The sequence below is a fragment of the Lithobates pipiens genome, unplaced genomic scaffold (assembly GCF_037356315.1).
Source record: "Lithobates pipiens isolate NorthernLeopardFrog02 unplaced genomic scaffold, aLitPip1_a1.2 Scaffold_19, whole genome shotgun sequence".
NCBI lineage: Eukaryota > Metazoa > Chordata > Amphibia > Anura > Ranidae > Lithobates > Lithobates pipiens.
The window spans coordinates 526,112,955-526,132,628 of NW_027507764.1; the positions used below are offsets into that span (position 1 = coordinate 526,112,955).

Sequence of the window (19,674 nt, forward strand, 5' to 3'; positions counted from 1 at the left end):
TGCTTCTATATGGGTGCAACAGCATCTATATAGGCACAATAGCAGTTATATGGGCACAATAGCATAAAGATGATATTCTGTCCATACTGTATAACTCCTATTGTGGCCATACAAATGCTATTGTCTCCTATGGTGTCCAGTGACACTGAACTTGCAGCGCTCCCAGTGCCGGGACAAGTTTTTCTGGTGACCAGAGCGAAGACGCCAAACTGTGCTTAATGTTGGGCATCTTTAGTTAGCCTAAAATACAAATTTCTTCTAAAATATTAACAGCTACATACAGAATGCCCAAAAAGATTTATACTGAGTGAGAGATTTTTAGACATTTGTAACTGACCTTAACTAGTTGCTGACCGCCGGCTATCAAATGACGGTCAGGCGGCGCACCTACGTTTAAACAGGGAATGCGCGTGATCTTGTGTGCGCATCCCTGTTTCTTCGGTGGCGGCGTGTCACGGAGACACCGCTCGCCACCGAAGGGGGTGAACAGCCATTGGTTATGGCTGTTTACCACGTGATCACAGATGGTCACACCTGACTGTGCACGGCGCATGCGCGCGATCGTGAGCGCACTGCGTGTGCACGTTGGTGGCGGCGTGTTCCCCGGGAACCCTGCTCGTCACCGACGCTGGTAAACAGCCATTGGCCAGCTGTTTACCCACGTGATCGGCTGTGATCCTTTCACAGCCGATCACTAAAATGTAAACAAACCGCGGTAACGAGATGTTACCGGGTTCTCCTCCTCACACACCGATCGTGTGTGAGGAGAAGAATACCGCCTACAGTACACATCAAGCACACTGATTGCCCCCCCCCCCCCCAATAAAGAGGACCTGTCACCACCCCTCATAGTACCTGTCAATCACAGTCCATCAGAGTACCTGTCACAGTCCATCAGAGTATTTGAGTACCTGTCACAGCCCATCAGAGTACCCGAGTACCTGTCACAGCCCATCAGAGTACCTGAGTACCTGTCCCAGGCCATCTGAGTACCCGAGTACCTGTCACAGTTCATTTGAGTACCCGAGTACCTGTCCCAGCCCATCAGAGTACCCAAGTACCTGTCACGGCCCACCAGAGTACCCGAGTACCTGTCACAGCCCATCAGAGTGCCCGAGTACCTGTCGCGGCACATCAGAGTACCCGAGTACCTGTCACGGCCCATCAGAATACCCGAGCACCTGTCACAGCCCATCAGAGTACCTGAGTACCTGTCCCAGGCTATCTGAGTACCCGAGTACCTGTCACAGTTCATCTGAGTACCCGAGTACCTGTCCCAGCCCATCAGAGTACCCGAGTACCTGTCACGGCCCACCAGAGTACCCGAGTACCTGTCACAGCCCATCAGAGTACCCGAGTATCTGTCACGGCACATCAGAGTACCCGAGTACCTGTCACGGCCCATCAGAGTACCCGAGTACCTGTCACGACCCATCAGAGTACCCGAGTACCTGTGACGGTCCATCAGAGTACCCGAGTACCTGTCACGGTCCATCAGGGTACCCAAGTACCTGTCACGGTCCATCAGGGTACCCAAGTACCTGTCACGGTCCATCAGGGTACCCAAGCACCTGCCACAGTTCATCTTAGTACCCGAGTATCTGTCACAGTCCATAAGAGTACCTGTCACCGCCCTTCAGAGTACCCAAATACCAGTCACCAAGCCATCAGAGTACCTGTCACCAGGCCATCAGAGTACCCAAGTACCTGTCACCAGGCCATCAGAGTAACCGAGTACCTGTCACCAGGCCATCAGAGTACCAGAGTACCTATCTCCAGCCCATCAGAGTACCCGAGTACCTATTTGTAGCCCATGTCTCATAGAATAAACGTTGGGGTGTTTGCTTTCCAAAATGGGGTCATTTTGTGGTTTAATTTCACCGTCCTGGTGGTCCAGGACCTTCAAAAGTGTAATAGGTAGGAATGAAATGAGATGTGTCATTTATGCTCCTAGAATGCCTGAACGTACTACTTCAATGTTCGACCTCCCTATGTGGCCAGGCTGTGTAAAAGTCCTACACATGTGGTATCGCCATACTCGGGAAGAGTAGCAGAATGTATTTTGGGGTGTAATTTTTGCTATATACATGCTATGTGTTAGAAATATCTTATAAATTGACAATTTTGTGTAAAAAAAAAATTTAATTTTAATTTTTTTCCACATATTCCAAAAACTTCTGGAAAAAATTAACCGTTCAAAAGACTCATTATGCCTCACAGATTATACGTTGGGGTGTTTGCTTTCTAAAATGGGGTCATTTTATGGGAAATTCCATTGTCCTGGTACTCCAGGGCCTTCAAAAGTGTAATAGGTGGTTGAGAAATGAGATGCGTCATTTTTGCTCGTAAAACGTCTGAAGGTACTACATCAATGTTGGTGCTCTGTATGTAGCCAGGCTGTGTAAAAGTCTCACACATGTGGTATCGCCATACTCGGGAAGAGTAGCAGAATGTATTTTGGGGTGTAATTTGTTGTATGCATATGCTGTGTGTGAGAAATAACCTGATAATATGACAATTTTGTAAAAAATAATAATAATAAAAAAAAAATCTTCATTTTGCAAAGAATTGTGGGAAAAAATGACAACTTAAAAAAACTCACCATGCTACTTACTTAATACTTTGGAATGTCTACTTTGTAAAAAGGGGTCAATTGGGGGTAATTTGTACTTTCCTGACTTGTTAGTGTCTCAAGAAATGAGATACACCTGATGTACTGAAGGCCTGATCAGATGTGATCAATTTTCAGCGATTGGCACCATAGTTTGTAGACTCTATAACTTTCACAAAGACCAAATAATATATACTAATGTGGGTTATTTTTACCAAAGATAGGTAGCAGTATAAATTTTGGCCAAAATTTATGAAGAAAAATTACTAATTAGCAAAAATGTATGACAGAAACAAAGAAAAAGGCATTTTTTTCACAAAATTTACGTTTTGTTTTATTTATAGCACAAAAAATAAAAAACCCACTAGTGATTAAATACCACTAAAAGAAAGCTCTATTTGTGTGGAAAAAAGGACGCAAGTTTCATATGAGTACAGTGTTGGATGACTGAGTAATTGTCATTCAAACTGTGAGAGCGCTGAAAGCTGAAAATTGGTCTGGTCAGGAAGGGGGTTAAAGCGGAGGTCCACCCTAAAGTGGACCTTCCGCTCATCGGAACCCTCCCCCCCTCTGGTGCCACAATCGGCACCTTTCAGGGGGGAGGGGGGTGCAGTTACCTGGATAATCCAGGTAACTGCACCCACTTCCGGGACAGCTCTCTGCGGAAAGGGGTGTAACTTACGCCCCTTTCCGCAAGTGCCCGCCCCTTCCCGCAAGTGCCCCGCTGCCTGCTGGGAAACGCACAGCTCCCAGAGGCAGCAGGGAGCGTCCTTATTGCGCAGCGCAATTCGCGCATGCGCAGTAGGGAACCGGGAAATGAAGCCGAAAGGCTCCATTTCCTGATTCCCATACCCAAGATGGCGGCGGCAGGACCCGACAGACGACCTAGCGATCGGCTTCGGGTGCCGACATCGCGGGCGCACTGGACAGGTAAGTGTCACTATTTTAAAAGTCAGCAGCTGCAGTATTTGTAGCTGCTGGCTTTTAAAAAAAAAAAAAAACGCGGAGTCCCGGTGGACTCCCGCTTTAAAGTGCACTGTATTGAGGTGGTTAAAGAATATGTAAGTGATCACATGCTTGGTCAGAAATGAATTCTTGCAGACGCTCACCTCCTTTGCAATCAAAACATGTAGCCTTAAACATGTCCATTACAGATTTGTAATGAGCCTGGGAAGTAGTCCTGGTCTGGGGTCCTATCAGAGTTGCTGGATACGTATAATGAAATTGTAATCTGCAAGCACTGGTGATTACAGACAGACCATGACACAGAACAAGCTGACACTAACCCAGCTTGTTCTACAAATATCATTTAGCACTTCACCTTAATGGCAGCTTCCATGGCTTCAGGAACTTCTTAGCTGGTCTGGGATGAGCTCTGGTGACTGTTGGGCTGGACAGTGGCTGCTGAGTGAACTTTATCTTCCTGCTCCACCCACCCTCACTGCTGCTCTGACTGTGATCACTCTGACTTGGACAGCAGACAAACCTGGGAGAATTGTCTTCCTCCTGTCTGGTACGGCTGCTACAGTGAAGGAGGCAAGCACAGCCTCAGTTCAGTGTGCGGCTGTATCAGAGTTCAGAACATGGGGCAGTGTGGCAGTTGGGCAAGTTGCTCAAGAACTTCTCCTGAGTGTTATGAGCATAGTGAAGCTCACAATCTGGCACCCCCCCCTCCTCCCTGCCGTGCCTGCAAAGACTGCTCATGGGCACCAGTGTCTCTGTGCAGACACCTTGCCGATTCCAGGGGGGGGGGCACTTGACCCCCCTTGCCTCTATCTGCGGACGCCCATGCCCACCCCTGACCATCCCGAGTACTCCCAATTTATCGCCACCCTCTGAACTCGCCCTTGTAGCCAGCTTTCGATCCATGTACTCACCTTATGGTCCATGCCAAAGGACCTTATTTTGTACAGTAAACGTGTATGGGGAACTGTGTCAAATGCTTTTGCAAAATCCAGATACACCACGTCTATGGGCCTTCCTTTAGCTGGCAACTCACCTCCTCATAGAAGGTTAGTAGATTGGTTTGGCAAGAACAATTCTTCATGAATCCATGCTGATTACTGCTAATGATACCGTTCTCATAACTAAAATCTTGTATATAGTCCCTTATCATCCCCTCCAAGAGTTTACATACTATTGATGTTAGGCTAACTGGTCTGTAATTCCCAGGGATGTATTTTGAGTCCTTTTAAATATTGGTGCTACATTGGCTTTTCTCCAATCAGCTGGTACCATTCCAGTCAGTAGACTGTCAGTAAAAATTAGGAACAATGGTCTGGCAATTACTCGACTGAGTTCCCTAAGTACCCTCGGGTGCAAGCCATCTGGTCCCGGTGATTTATTAATGTTAAGCTTCCCAAGTCTAATTTTAATTCTGTCCTCTGTTAACCATGGAGGTGCTTCCTGTGATGTGTCTTGAGGATAAACACTGCAGTTTTGGTTACTGAAGCCCTCCGATTCTCTAAGTGAAGACTGAGGAGAAGAATACATTCAATACCTTTGCCATCTCCTCATTGTCATGATATAAAATAATGGCTGTGGGGGAAGATTTTCTTTTGTGTGGGGGCAGCATTTAATTCTTGGGCCCAGGCAGCTCAATGTCTTGGGCTGGACCTGCTGCCTGGGCATTCATACCGCATCTCTGTAAACAGGATACTTCCCCATCACTCTCCATGTGGTTTACTAAAATTAATGAAATTTACTCATAAGTGGTTATATTGGACTCACTTTACTTGCTCATGAGAATATACCCTCAGCCATTGAATGGCTGAGGGTATATTCTCATGAGCAAGTAAAGTGAGTCCAATATAACCACTTATGAGTAAATTTCATTAATTTGGCACCAATTACAGCCTCAAGTCTTTTGGAGTACGATGCTACAAGATTGGCACACCTATTTTTGGGCAGTTTCTTCCATTCTTCTTTACAGGACCTCTCAAGCTCCATGAGGTTGGATGGGGACCGTCAGTGCACAGCCATTTTCAGATCTTTCCAGAGATCGGGATCACGTCTGGGCCATTCAAGGACATTCACAGAGTTGTCCCATAGCCACTTCTTTGTTATCTTAGCTTTGTGCTTAGGGTCATTGCCCTGTTGGAAGATGAACCTTCGCCCCAGTCTGAGGCCCAGAGCACTCTGGAGCAGGCTTTCATCAAGGATGTCTCTGTACATTGCTGCATTCATCTTCCCCTCGATCCTGACCAGTCTTCCAGTTCTTGCCACTGAAAAACCTTCCCACAGCATGATGCTGCCACCACCATGCTTCACTGTAGGGATGGTATTAACCAGGTGATGAGCGGTGCCTGGTTTCAGAGAGTTCAGTCTTTTTTCATCAGACCAGAGAATTTTGTTTCTCATGGTCTGAGAGTCCTTCAGGTTTCAGTTTCATAGTTTCATAGTTAGTAAGGTTGAATAAAGACACCAGTCCATCCAGTTCAACCTGAGTGAGTGTCTACAATTGTCCCTATCCCTGTACATTGCATGTTCACATTGGTCCCTACACTCAAGGAGCCCAAAATCCAAGGTCCCAATTCATATACTAGGGCCAAGAAAAAATTTTGGGAAAAGAAGCCAATAAGCCTACTTGCATGTCTTTGGAGCGTGGGAGGAAACCGGAGTACTCGGAGGAAACCCACACAGGCACAGGGAGAACATGCAAACTCCAGGCAGGTAGTGTCATGGTTGGTATTCAAACTAGCGACCCTTCTTACTGCTAGGTGAGAGTGCTAACCACTTCACCACTGTGCCGCCCGGATGTCTTTTGGCAAACTCCAGATGGGCTGTCATGTGCCATTTACTGAGGAGTGGCTTTTGTCTGGCCATTCTACCATACAGCCCTGATTGGTGAAGTGCAGCAGAGATGATTGTTCTTCTGGAACGTCCTCCTCTCTCCACAGAGAAACACGAGCTCTGAGAGTGACCACCGGATTCTTGGTCACCTTCCTGACTAAGCCCCTACTCCCCTGATCGCTCAGTTTGGCTTGGCGGCTCACTTTAAGTAGAGCCCAGGTGGTTTCAAATGTCTTCTATTTACAGATGATGGAGGCCACTGTGTTCATTGGGACCTTTAATGCTGCAGACATTTTTCTGCAACCCTTCCCCAGATCTGTGCCTCCATACAATCTTGTCTCGGAGATCTACAGACAATTCCTTGGACTTCATAGCTTGTTTTGTGTTTTTACATGCACTGTTAAATGTGAGACCTCATCCACAAAATTGGATTGAACCATTTGAGGTATACACTGTTGCTCAAGGGCATCCAGTTTTTCTGTTCCTAAATATAGCTTCCTAAAAAGAACTGTTTTTTTTTAATGGAAGATCATAGCAAAGTTTAGAAAAGGGGAAGTGACTTAGGTGTCACATGTCCGCTTCACTGAGTCCCATGCAGCGATCCTGATAGCTAGAGTAATTGCTGAGTGAGCAATCTAGCCCAGTATTATGCGCCGCAAACACAGGGGGAAAGAGTAGTGGCCAAAGACCAGCTCTTAATGACTATGTACAAGCAGATACTGCTTGTACATTAACATGACCATAGTTAACATGCTAGAAACCAAAGACTATTGAAGAAACCGGCTCGGGTAAGGACATCGGTGGATTCCTGGACAGGTACAATGCCTTCAAAAAGTATTCACACCCCTTCACGTTTTCCACATTTTGCCACAAAGTGGCACATAATTGTGAAGTAGAAGGAAAATGATAAATGGTTTTCACATTTTTTTGTACAAATAAATAAATATGTGAAAAGTGTGGCATGCATTTGTATTCAGCCCTCCAGCTGAATACAAGAGTCAATACTTGTGTGTAGAACCACCTTTTGCTGCAATTACAGTGACATTTTTTCCCATTCTTCTTTGCAGAATAGCTCTAGCGCTGTTACATTGGCATTGGATGGAGAGCTTCTGTAAACAGCAATTCTCAAGTCTTGCCACAGATTCTCAATTAGATTTAGGTCTGGACTTTCATGGGCCATTCTAACACATGAATATGCTTTGAACTAAACCACATATGGCCCGCGGAACTCTTTGATGTGGCCTGCGACCTCCTGCTCTGAGATGGATTAGAATAGAATACTGTTATTATTAGTAAGTTTATTACTAAAACCAGAGTGTATATATAGGTATTTCTGTTCTTCAGTGGTTACTGGGCTGCTTTCAAACTGATTCAAAGGTGCAGATCAGTGCACCTGAGGGTTACCTGCACTGAGCCATAGGCCCCTTTCACACGGTCAGTCCGACCCAATTGGACCCTCCATTCACCTCTAAGGAGTAGCAGATGTAAATGGACTTGTGTCCATTTACAAACGCCTACCTCCAATCCGATCTGAAAAAAAAAAAAAGTAGAGTGGGCTCTAAAGAGTAGAGTGGGCTGCCATGCGCCCTCTCCACTCATTGTGGCCTATGACCAGTTACCAAGGTGGTACCCGCTCTTCAAAAGGTTGGGCACCCTTGAACTAAACCATTCCATTGTAGCTCTGGCTGTATGTTTAGTCTTTGTCCTGCTGGAAGGTGAACCTCCACCCTAGTCTCAAGTCTTTTGCAGACTCTAATGCCGCTTACACACAACCGTTATTTTCGTCAGAATAAACTCTGGTGGTCTTTCCGATGGAGTTCCGACGGAGTTCCGCTGAAACTGACTTGCCTACACGCGATCACAGCAAAGTCCATTTAATTTTGATCTCATCTGACCAGAGCACTATTTTCCACATGTTTGCTGTGTCCCTCACATGGGTTCTCGCAAACTACAAACGGGACGACAATGGCTTTCTTCTTGCCTCTCTTCCATATAGGCCAGATTTGTGGAGTGCGCGACTAATAGTTGGCCTGTGGACAGATTCTCCCTCCTGAGTTCGAGATCTCTGCAGCTCCTCCAGAGTTACCATGGGCCTCTTGGCTGCTTCTTTGATTAATGCTCTCTTTGCCCAGCCTGTCAGTTTAGGTGGACGGCCATGTCTTGGTAGGTTTGCAGTTGTGCCATATTTTTTCAATTTTCATATTGATTCAGATGGATTGAACGGTGTTCCGTGAGACGTTCAAAGCTTGGGATATTTTTTTATAACCTAACTCTGTTTTAAACTTCTTCACAACTTTATCCCTGACCTGTCCTGTGTGTTACTTGGCCTTCATGATGCTGTTTGTTCACTAAGAGCCCGTTCACACTGAGGCAACACGACTTGCAGCGCATCTGCCTCAGGCGACCGGGATCCGACTTTAGCGGCGGCTTGCAAAATGACTTCTGTATAGAAGTCAATGCAAGTCACCCCAAAAGTCGTACAGGAACCTTTTTCTAAGTCGGAGCGACTTGAGTCGCTCCTATTAGAACGGTTTCATGGCACAGAGCGGGGCGCAACTTGTCAGGCGGCTGAGTCGCCTGACGGGTCACCCCTGTGTGAACCGGCTCTAAGGTTCTCTAACAAACCCCTGAGGGCTTCACAAAACAGGTGTATTCATACTGAGATTATATTACACACAGGTGGACTCTATTTACTAATTAGCTGACTTCTGAAATTCCAGTTAATTTTAGTTAAGGGTATCAGAGTAAAGGGGGCTAAATACAAATGCATGCCACACGTTTCAGATATTTATTTGTAAAACATTTTGAAAACCATTTATCATTTTCCTTCCACTTCACAATTATGTGCTACTTTGTGTTGGTCTATCACATCAAAATCTCAATGAAATCGATTTACGTTTTTGGTTGTAACATGACAAAATGTGGAAAATTTCAAGAGGCCTGAATACTTTTTCAAGGCACTGTAAGTGTCTGCTTATTAAAAGTCAGCAGCTACAGTTTTTGTAGCTGCTGACTTTAAATTTTTGCAGAATGACCAAAGCACGACTTTACAAAAATGTTAGCTGGAGTTTGGCTTTAATTTGTTGAAATTCCTTGAAGTACATCTAAATTAGGTAGTCCATCTAACACTACCCTCTCCCCAGATTGGCAATGTTGCTGTGCAAAGATTTCTCTGTTGCTCCTCCAACCAAAGTGGATATGACCTAAGACAGAAAGTGTGCTACAGGCCCGATCGCCACGTGAAACTACACAAAAAAAAGACCTAAAAAAAAGAAAGCCATTGAAGCAATCACATTAAAGCTGGTCATACACCTATAGATTTCCTGCAGATTTTCTATGGTTAGATGTAAAAAGTGGGAGATTCCTCCATCCCCACAGTTTAGGGAACATTGAGAAATCTGTTGCACTTTTTCCATCTAACCATAGAAAATCTGCAGATAATCTATAGGTGTAGGGCCAGCTTTAGAGATTTTCTAGCTGCAGTATATTACATTTTATTTGTTTACCCCGTAAAGATGAAGAAATCTCACATGTGAATGAAAGCCAACAGCATCCTTATGGCTGGGATGCATGAGCTCTGCTCAGCACCTGTTTCCAGGTTCTCTAACGAGGCAACAAATTTTTGGTTTGTGACCTTTTTCAAGCTTTAAAGCCGGTTCACACAGGGGCGACACAACTTTGTGAGGCAACTTGGAGACGACTTGAACGCGACTTAGACACGACCTGGGACGACTTACAACACGGCTTTAAGTCGCACGCGGCCTGGAACGGCTCAGGAGGGGGGGGGGCTCGCTCGTCCCCACCCCTTTTCCTGGCCGGCTGGGTAGCGTGCTCGGATAAGGGTCTGGTATGGATCTGGGGGGAACCCACGCCAATTTTGGGGTTTTTTTCGGTGTAGGGGGTTCCCCTTAGAATCCATACCAGACCTAAGGGCCTGGTATGCTCTCGGAGGGGGAACCCACGCCAATTTTTTTTCATAAATTTGGCGTGGAGTTCCCTCTTGAGAGCTGATAATTCTGTGAGATCCGACTTGGAGGCGACCTCCATTGAAATCAATGGGTACCAGTCGCCTACAAGTCGGATTGAAGTAGTACAGGAACCTTTTCTGAAGTCGGAGCGACTTCAGTAGTGTGCATTAAGACGGCTCTCATTCGCTTACATTGATTTTTACATGTTGTCCGACCTGAGGCGACTAGGGGCGACCTGAAGTCGGATCTGAGTCGCTCCTGTGTGAACCAGCTCTTACAGAGGAGCATAGTTCCTGTGCTTATATAGGATACAGGGCACTGGCTCCATTGTTTTAAATCCATAAAATATGATAACATTTTTGTTTAAAAAATAACTAGTATGCACATGCTCTAAAACTCTCCAAACTTAAATATTTCTAAAATCTATATATAATTAGACATGGTATAAATAGCAAAAGACACTGCAAAGGCACAATATCGCCACTAGATGGAGTAAAATCACACAAACGAATAGTTAGCTACAAGAAAATGTTTTGGATAACAATTTGTAATAATTGTAGATGTCCAAGCCATGAATAGGATCCAGTGCTGAATTCTGGAGGTTTAGGATCCAACTGAACCTTTGTGGAATCTGGACAGGCCAATGGACATATCATACTAATAGGGATACAGCTGGCAGTGTTGTGTGCCCACAACAAAACGCAGGTAACGTTGAGGTACTGGAAAGATGGAGCTATGGTTGATGTCCACAGAGGTTAGAAAGTCTCCCTGGTAAAAGAATGACAATGACAGACCTGGTGGATTCCATGCAATTTTTTTGAACTTAAATAAAGACATTGACTGCCTTAGGATCGAAGGTGGGGCTTGGCTATGGGAACAGTGAACAGGTTTGAGTAGAAAACTTAAATCCTTTCCCCTTATGGAACAATGTTAATAAGAGGGGTGTAGCTAAGGGGTAGAAAATACGAAGATTCAATCTTCCCAGAATATTTGCAGTAGCACTGCAACCTCCACTCCTACTACCCATTTGGTCCAGACCCAGGCAGCTGCAGTTTACAGGATCTCCTTATCTCCTCCTTGGCTCCAGTCACATGACACAGTCAAGGAAGGTCTTCCTTACACTTTGAACTGCCTGGTTTGACTGGTGAGTGTGTTTCATGGAGGGGAAGATCTATACTGGGAGCGTGTACAAAAGGGACCTGTACTGGCAGGAACTGTACTGGGGGATCTAAACTGGGGGTAGATCTGTACTGAGGAGGAAGGCCTGTACTAGGCAGAAGAGGGAAGCCTGCACTGTTTCTGCTTTCCTTATCCTTGTGGTTTATACACTTTTGACCCTTGCACGCTGTGTCATGCTGTCACGATCAGGGGTCAGGCTGAAAGACCAGTTGCAGTTGCAGTAGTGGAACCACCACTGACCAGCAGGATAGGTACACAGGCAGTCACCCTGATGAATGACCTGGGCTTACCTGAGGTGCGGAGTCTAAGTTCTAACCAGAGTTCACCAGAGCTCCTGATGGTTGAGATGGATTTTGCTGCATGTTAGTACCAGATCATGGTCCTCAGGATCACCCCACGAGGAGGTGAGCAAGCTGGGGTCCAGTAGCAGATAAGCAAGTAGGGATCAAATGGAAATGTAGTCAGTAAACAAGCCAATGTTTGGGAAACCCACATCCAATTCTCGATAGTTTGAACCCAGCCTCAGACTGGTACTTAGACTTTTACAATACTATCTGAGAAAAAAAACATGATTTATTCAACATATGAGTAAAATATGTTTTTCGATATTTAGTAGTTAGATTTAGTTGGGTCTTTTTGTGCTGTTTTATCACAATTTTTTCACTGGCTAACACTGCAGCAGAGGGAGATGGTTCTGTGAATGAATGCACACAGGAATGTCATGGAACTATAAAATAGCATGCCATCATCACAGAAAGATCTTCCTCAAATTATTTACATTCCTGATCTTAACTTTTCCACATACGTTGTCTTCTTTTAACTTACTGGCTAGTTTAGAGTTCCCCTCATTATTATTTTGTACATTCCTAAAATATTGACTGCTTATAAAGAAATATGAGATAAATTGAATTGATTTTAATGATTTTCTTTTTTTTTTTTTTTTTTTTTGCAGACAAATTCACACACAGCAAAAGAACAGCATGCACTTGATGACTGAAACTTGGTGAACTAAAAGGATCTAAATTATCTGGTCTGTCACCAAGGCAGAAACTTGTTTAAATTAGACTAGTATTTCTAGGGGGCAATTTCTAAGTCCGAACACCTAGACACAGGGCTAATAACTGAGCTTGTTACAATATGGAGGGTTTTGGTTAGCTACTAGCAGGTGCTGTTTCTGGGCTGTCTTTTATATTTTTAGCCGTACCTAGCATTCTACTGCTGGAAGTGCCATTAATGACATACAAAAAGAAAATACCAATCTGATGGCTAGTACAGTTATCTTTGTAGAGTAGCCAGTGAAAAGGGCCTTAGAAAACAGCCCTTGTACACACGGTCGGACATTTCCGACGGAAAATTTCCGATCGGACCGTGTTGTCGGATAATCCGGCCGTGTGTGGGCTTCATCTGACTTTTTCCGTCGGAATGCCCGACCAACAAAGTTTGAGAGCTAGATATAAAAATTTTCCAACAACATGATCCGATCGGACTTTGTCCGATCGTTTGTAGAGAATTTCGATCGCACAGTGTGCCACGCATGCTCAGATCAAATTCCTAGACCAAAGCTATTGGCTACTAGCCTGAACGTAGTCCCGTCGTAACGAAATAACGTCATCAGGTTAAGAACGATAAGATTTTCCGTCAACTTTGTCCGACCATGTGTATGCAACACCAGTTTTGGACAAAATCCGTCGGAAAAGATCAGATGGATTTTGTTGTCGGAATGTCCGATCGTGTGTACAAGGGCTAAGAGTTAATCATAAGTCAGCTTAAATCGAAAGTTTAATTTAAAAATGAATCACAAGTGACATTACTATTAGTCTGAAGTGTCCTTTGTGTTGCTGGCTCCTGCATTTCTTGAAATCATCTGATGCCACCCTAACTCCACTTCCATTATCTTCTGGTGTAGCAGTACTATAACTTATATGAATAAAACACATGAATAAAACATAGATCCTGTTTCATTCATAGAGTTATGGTATAGCTTCTATAGCTATACTTATTCTTTCACCACTTTCCGTCCCTAGGACTTACCATCAGAGTAAAAACAATCATTCTAGCACCAGACCTCCTGTGTAACGCTAAATAGGTAACCTGTAAAGGCTTTGAAAACATTGACTACATGGTTAACTGAATGTACCATAGTTTGTTACTATTCCACAAGCATGCACAATTTTAAAGTGTGAAATGTTAAGTACCTATTTACTTGACATAACATCATCTTTTATATTTTACCCCAAATATGTGGGTATTATATTATTTGTGTGCACTCAAATTCTTTAAACTATATTATGCTTGAAAATTTGCATTTGATAAATGGCTGGAAGGGGGGGGGGGGGCATCTCTGCTTTCAGAAAATATGTAGGGGTTTATTTACAAAATCTGGTGATGCTGTGCATGGGATCAACTACTAACTTCAGCTTGTTCAATTCAAAATAAACTGAAAGATGATTGGTTTCTATGCAGAGCTGCACCAGATTTTCCACTCTCCAGTAGGGATGAGCCGAACACCCCCCTGTTCGGTTCGCACCAGAACCTGCGAACAGACCTAAACTTCGTGTGAACTTTAGAACCCTATTAAAGTCTATGGGACTCGAACGTTCACAATCTAAAGTGCTCATTTTAATATGCAGGTTACTGTCCTAAAAAGTGTTTGGGGACCTGGGTCCTGCCCCAGGGGACATGGATCAATGCAAAAAGAAGTTTTAAAAACGGCTGTTTTTTCAGGAGTAGTGATTTTAATAATGATTAAAGTGAAACAATAAAAGTGTAATATTCCTTTAAATTTCGTAGCTGGGGGGTATCTATAGTATGCCTGTGAAGGGGCGCATGTTTCTGGTGCTTAGAACTGTCCCTGCACAAAGTGTAATTTGTGCAGGAAAAAAGTCTTTTAAAATCACTTGCGGCTAAATTGTCGGCTCCCCGTAATACAGAGAACACTCAATGAGTGTTCTCTGTATTAGCCGACAATTCATTCATTCATTGATAAAAATAAAAAAAAGCGTGGGGGTTCCCCTAAATTCAATTACCAGGCCCTTCAGGTCTGACATGGATATTAAGGGGAACCCGTGTCAAATAAAAAAAAAAAAATTGAGGTTCTAATACTAATATCATACAGTAACAGTATCTTAGGTCGCTTTTTTGTATAATTCAAATGTAAAGAATAACTCACCACACCCACAGATGTAAAGGCTGCCACAATATTGATGAGAGTTGGAATGATATTAAACTTCCCTGCCTGTAAACAAGAAGGGCAAATAAGAAAATCATTATCAAAAAAGATGACAGGTACCCCCACTACATAGTTACAGATAACTGTTGCATTCAGAGTAAAGCTGTCCATAAATGGTAAAAATTATAATTTAACCACTTGCCGCCCGCCCTATAGGCAATTGACGGCAAAGTGGTTTCATAATCCTGACCGGACGTCATATGACGTGATCAGGATTATGAGCCGCTGCGCGCCCCCGGGGGCACGCATCGCGACGTTCGTTGTTGCAGGGTGTCAGTCTGACACCCGGCAACTACGATCTCGGTAAAGAGTCTCCGTTGGAGACTCTTTACCACGTGATCAGCCGTGTCCAATCACGGCTGATCACAGTGTAAATGGGAAGAGCCGGTGATCGGCTTTCCCTCACTCGCGTCTGTCAGACGCGAGTAGAGGAGAGCCGATCGGCTGCTCCTCTGACAGGGGGGGTCTGTGCTGATCGATTATCAGCACAGCCCCCCCGAGGATGCCCACACTGGACCACCAGGGACGCCACCAGACCACCAGGGAAAAGGTAATCCTCCCTAGACCACCAGGGATGCCAGTCAGCACAATGGATGCCAATCAGTGCCCATAATGGATGCCAATCAGTGCCCACAATGGGCATCACTGATTGGCATGCATTATTGTTTGGCACTGATTGGCATCCATTACTATAGTATAACACCAATGCCGCCTATGAGTGCCCACCTGTGCCGCCTATGAGTGCCCACCTGTGCCGCCTATGAGTGCCCACCTGTGCCGCCTATCAGTGCCCACCCATGCCCATCTGTGCCGCCTATGCATGCCCATCTGTGCCGCCTATCCATGCCCATCTGTGCCGCCCATCCATGCCCATCCATGCCAGCTATCAGTGCCAATTTGTGCCACCTATCAGTGTCCGTCCGTGTCGCCCATCCGTGTCGCCCATCAGTGCCACCCATCAGTGCCACTTCATTGGTGCCACATTGGTGCCCATCAGTGCCGCCTTATCAGTGCCCATCAGTGTAGCCCCATCAGTGCCCATCAGTGAAGGAGAAAACGTACTTATTTACAAAGTTTTGAAACTGAAACAAAAAAAAAAACATTTTTATTTTCAAAATTTTCGGTATTTTTTTATTTGTAGCGCAAAAAATAAAAACCGTAGAGGTGATCAAATACCACCAAAAGAAAGCTCTATTTGTGGGGAAAAAATTATTAAAATTTCATTTGGGTACAGTGTAGCATGACCGCGCAATTGTCATTCAAAGTGCGACAGCGCTGAAAGCTCAAAATTGGTCTGGGCAGGAAGGTGTTTAAGTGCCCTGTATTGAAGTGGTTAACTTGAGCTCTGGCAAAATACTGCAGAAAGCATTAGGTCAATTAGAAAATAATGTCTGGCAGACTGAATTGGCTATTAGTGTAGTTTAAATAGTTTGTATCAAAAAACTTCACTAGTACATGTGCACGCTGTGTGTGCTGTATAACCTGTATGTAGTCTAAGCTATGTACAGTATACAGCGCTGTATTCTGGCAGCAGGATGGGTCATGCTCCTGGAACAAAATCAAATTGGGCTAAATGCTGCTCAGCTATTTACAAGCTTTGTATGCTATTAATGAACACAAATCTTCCTCCGAATAGCTCTGAGTAAGAGATCGTGACATCATCCGCACACCTTTCTGCACTGTCCTAGTGCCAACATCTCTGAAATAGGCCACAGACAGGAAAAAAAACAAAAACTGACAGGGGCTCTAATTGTTCCCTACTCACCTAGATATGCACTATAATGTATTAATGCTGTGGTTACAATGATATACTTGTTTACTTAAATGAATCCACCTAAGTATTCTACTTGACTATTAATAAAGCAGTGCTCCACCCAAAAGGGGAAGCTCCGCTAGTTTTCACCCCCCTCCACTACCACATTTGGCACTTTTTGACGGGACTTCATTGGGCTTAGTTTTAAGACAGTCATTATCTATGATCTCTAAACTTTGTATGCTGTCCTGTACATTGTAGAGTGTGATTGCAAGTTGAACTTAACACACAACAAATATAAGAAACGTCCCCTCTCTAGACCTCAAGCAAAAATTCCTCCCCAAAACAACTACCCTATAGCAAAAATTCTCCCTGTTAAAAAAAATTCCAAACCCCCTTGGGTAATCACCTTCCCACAAGAAATCTCCCCTTCCCTCAAGCAGCCCCCTCCAAAGTAAACCCCTTCTTCTACAAATCTTCACCATTTCAGCATAAACAAATATCCCTCCTATGAGAAAAATAACATTCACTCAGGCAAAATCTTCTTTTTTTCCCCCCTAAAAATGCAAGACCCTAAAAGCAAAAAATCCATTTCCCTCAAGCAAACCCCCACAAAAATAAATCTTGTCCTTTAGAAGCAAGAGTGAGTCTGCACACATGCATATCTAAAGCCCCGTACACACGATCAAACAATCCGGTGGAAAAGTCTGACGGACTCAAGTCCGCCAGACAATCCGCCCGTGTGTGGGCTCCAGCTGACTTTTTTTACCCAAAAGTCCGGCGGACTAAGAAAGTAGTTTTGCACATCAATCTATCCGCCGGACTGGCATTTCGGCGTACAATACGGGCGTGTGTGTGCTAGTCCGGCAGCCAATACGGCCGTATGCTAGTCTGCCGTACTTTTGAAATGAACGGACTTTTCCTGCCCGGAGAAAGGTCCGCTCATTTTGAGCGTGGCTCCAGGTAGCCAGGACCAGCGAAGGAGGCGTCGCTGGCCCCGTCACCTGGTATGGACTTAAAGGGGAATCCCTACACCGGAAAAACGGCATGGGGGGCCCCCCCAGGTCCATATCAGACCCTTATCTGAGCACGCTACCCGGCCGGCCAGGAAGGGGGGTGGGGACGAGCAAGTGCCCCCCTCCTGAGCCATACCAGGCTGCGTGCCCTCAACATGGGGGGGGCCTTGGGGAAGGGGGGGCCATGCACCTTGTCCCCATATTGATGAGGACAACGGCCTCTTCCCGACAACCCTGGCCGTTGATTGTCGGGGTCTGCAGGCGGGGGGCTTATCGGAAACCCCTTTAATAAGGGGGCCCCCAGATAGTGGCCCCCCACCCTATGTGAATGAGTATGGGGTACAATGTACCCCTACCTATTCACCTGTGAAAAAAATGTAAAAAAACACAACACAAGGGTTAAAATAGTTTATTACCCCCACGGCGTATATTCTGCGTAGGGATTCCCCTTTAAGGCCATACCAGGTGACGGGGCCAGCAACGCTTCCTTCGCTGGTCCCGGCTACCTGGAGCCACGCTCAAAATGAGCGGACTTTCCTCCATGTGTGTGGGCAAGTCCGTTCATTTCAAAAGTACGGCGGTTTGCAAAAGCAGATAGCTCGTTCGGGAAGTCCGGCGGTTTGTCCGCCAGACTAAGTCCGCCGGATAGTCTGATACGTGTGTACACGGCATAAGAAATACTTATTCAGCAGAAAGTCCCCCCTTCTAGGAAAAAAAGTCCCTTTTACTGAAAAAAATTAACGAATGCCCTGTACACACGACCGGTTTTCCGCTGGATCACACCAAATTCCGACCGTCAAGAGCGCGGTGACATACAACACGTATGACGGGACTAGAAAGAGGAAGTTCAATAGCCAGTAGCCAATAGCTTCGGTCTCGTACTTGCTTCAGAGAATGCGTTGTTTTTGGTATGTCTGAACAGCATATAGACGAGCAGTTTTCCCGATAGGAATATGTTCTGTCGAAAAAATATAGAACATGCTCTCTTTCTAGGTCCGTCAGAATTTTCAATATAAAAAGTCTGATGGGGCATACACATGGTCAGAATATACGATGAAAAGCTCCCGTTGGACTTTTTCTGTTGGAAATTCCGACCGTGTGCATTACCAAACCGCAGATACAGTGTTGGGATTCACTCTGAACCTCAGTATCTGAGGTCTGATGGGACTGCAGCAATCTTCAAAAAAATTGCATCACGGCTTGAGATTTCATGGGACATGCTGAGGCCTCTTATACTGCACAAATAATAGATCAATGTTTTTTCTAACCACCTGAGCTCTGGGTACGTTTTACTCCCTTCATGACCAGGCCATTGTTTGCTATTCAGCATTGTGCTCATTAAACTGGCAATTATGTTGTCATGCAACACTGTACACAAATATAATTTATATAATTTTTTTCACACAAGTAGAGCTTATTTTTGGTGGTATTTGATCACCACTGGGTTTTTGTTTTGTTTTTTGCTTTATATACAAAAAAAAAAGACTGAACATTAAAAAAAAAAGTTAATCTTTACACTGGGGGGAGAACCTCTGGGGGAATCTAGGATAGAAAAGGACCTGGGGGTCCTAGTAGATGATAGGCTCAGCAATGGCATGCAATGCCAAGCTGCTGCTAACAAAGCAAACAGAATATCAGCATGCATTAAAAAGGGAATCAACTCCAGAGATAAAACGATAATTCTCCCGCTCTACAAGACTCTGGTCCGGCCGCAGCTGGAATATGCTGTCCAGTTCTGGGCATCAGTCCTAATGGAAGGATGTACTGTAAATGGAGTGACTACAAAGAAGGGCAACAAAGCTAATAAAGGGCCTGGAGGATATTAGTTATGAGGAAAGGTTGCAAGCACTGAATTTATTCTCTCTGGAGAAGAGACGCTTGAGAGAAAATATGATTTAAATGTACAAATACCATACTGGTGACCACACAATAGGGATAAAACTTTTTCGCACACATAGGTTGAACTTGATAGACTTGTGTCTTTTTTCAACCTCACCTACTATGTAACTATGTAACCATTTCCCCCAGTGGGATTGCCTCCACTGGGACCCCTAAACTCTTTACACCATTACCAGGTACTTGCCGTATCCCCTACTCACTGAATATTCCACTTGGCTTCATTCTCT

At 44.7% G+C, this 19,674-nt stretch overlaps 1 protein-coding gene across 2 annotated transcripts in view; it reads right to left on the reverse strand.

Moving 5' to 3' along the window:
• The window catches only part of P2RX3 (purinergic receptor P2X 3), a 552,515-nt gene that overhangs the window by 192,871 nt on the left and 339,970 nt on the right, over positions 1–19,674 (reverse strand). For both annotated transcript variants that reach the window (XM_077493185.1, XM_077493186.1), the window contains exon 10: positions 14,720–14,785. In XM_077493185.1, coding sequence (XP_077349311.1) covers positions 14,720–14,785 — 66 coding nt within the window. The remainder of the gene's footprint in view (positions 1–14,719; positions 14,786–19,674) is intronic.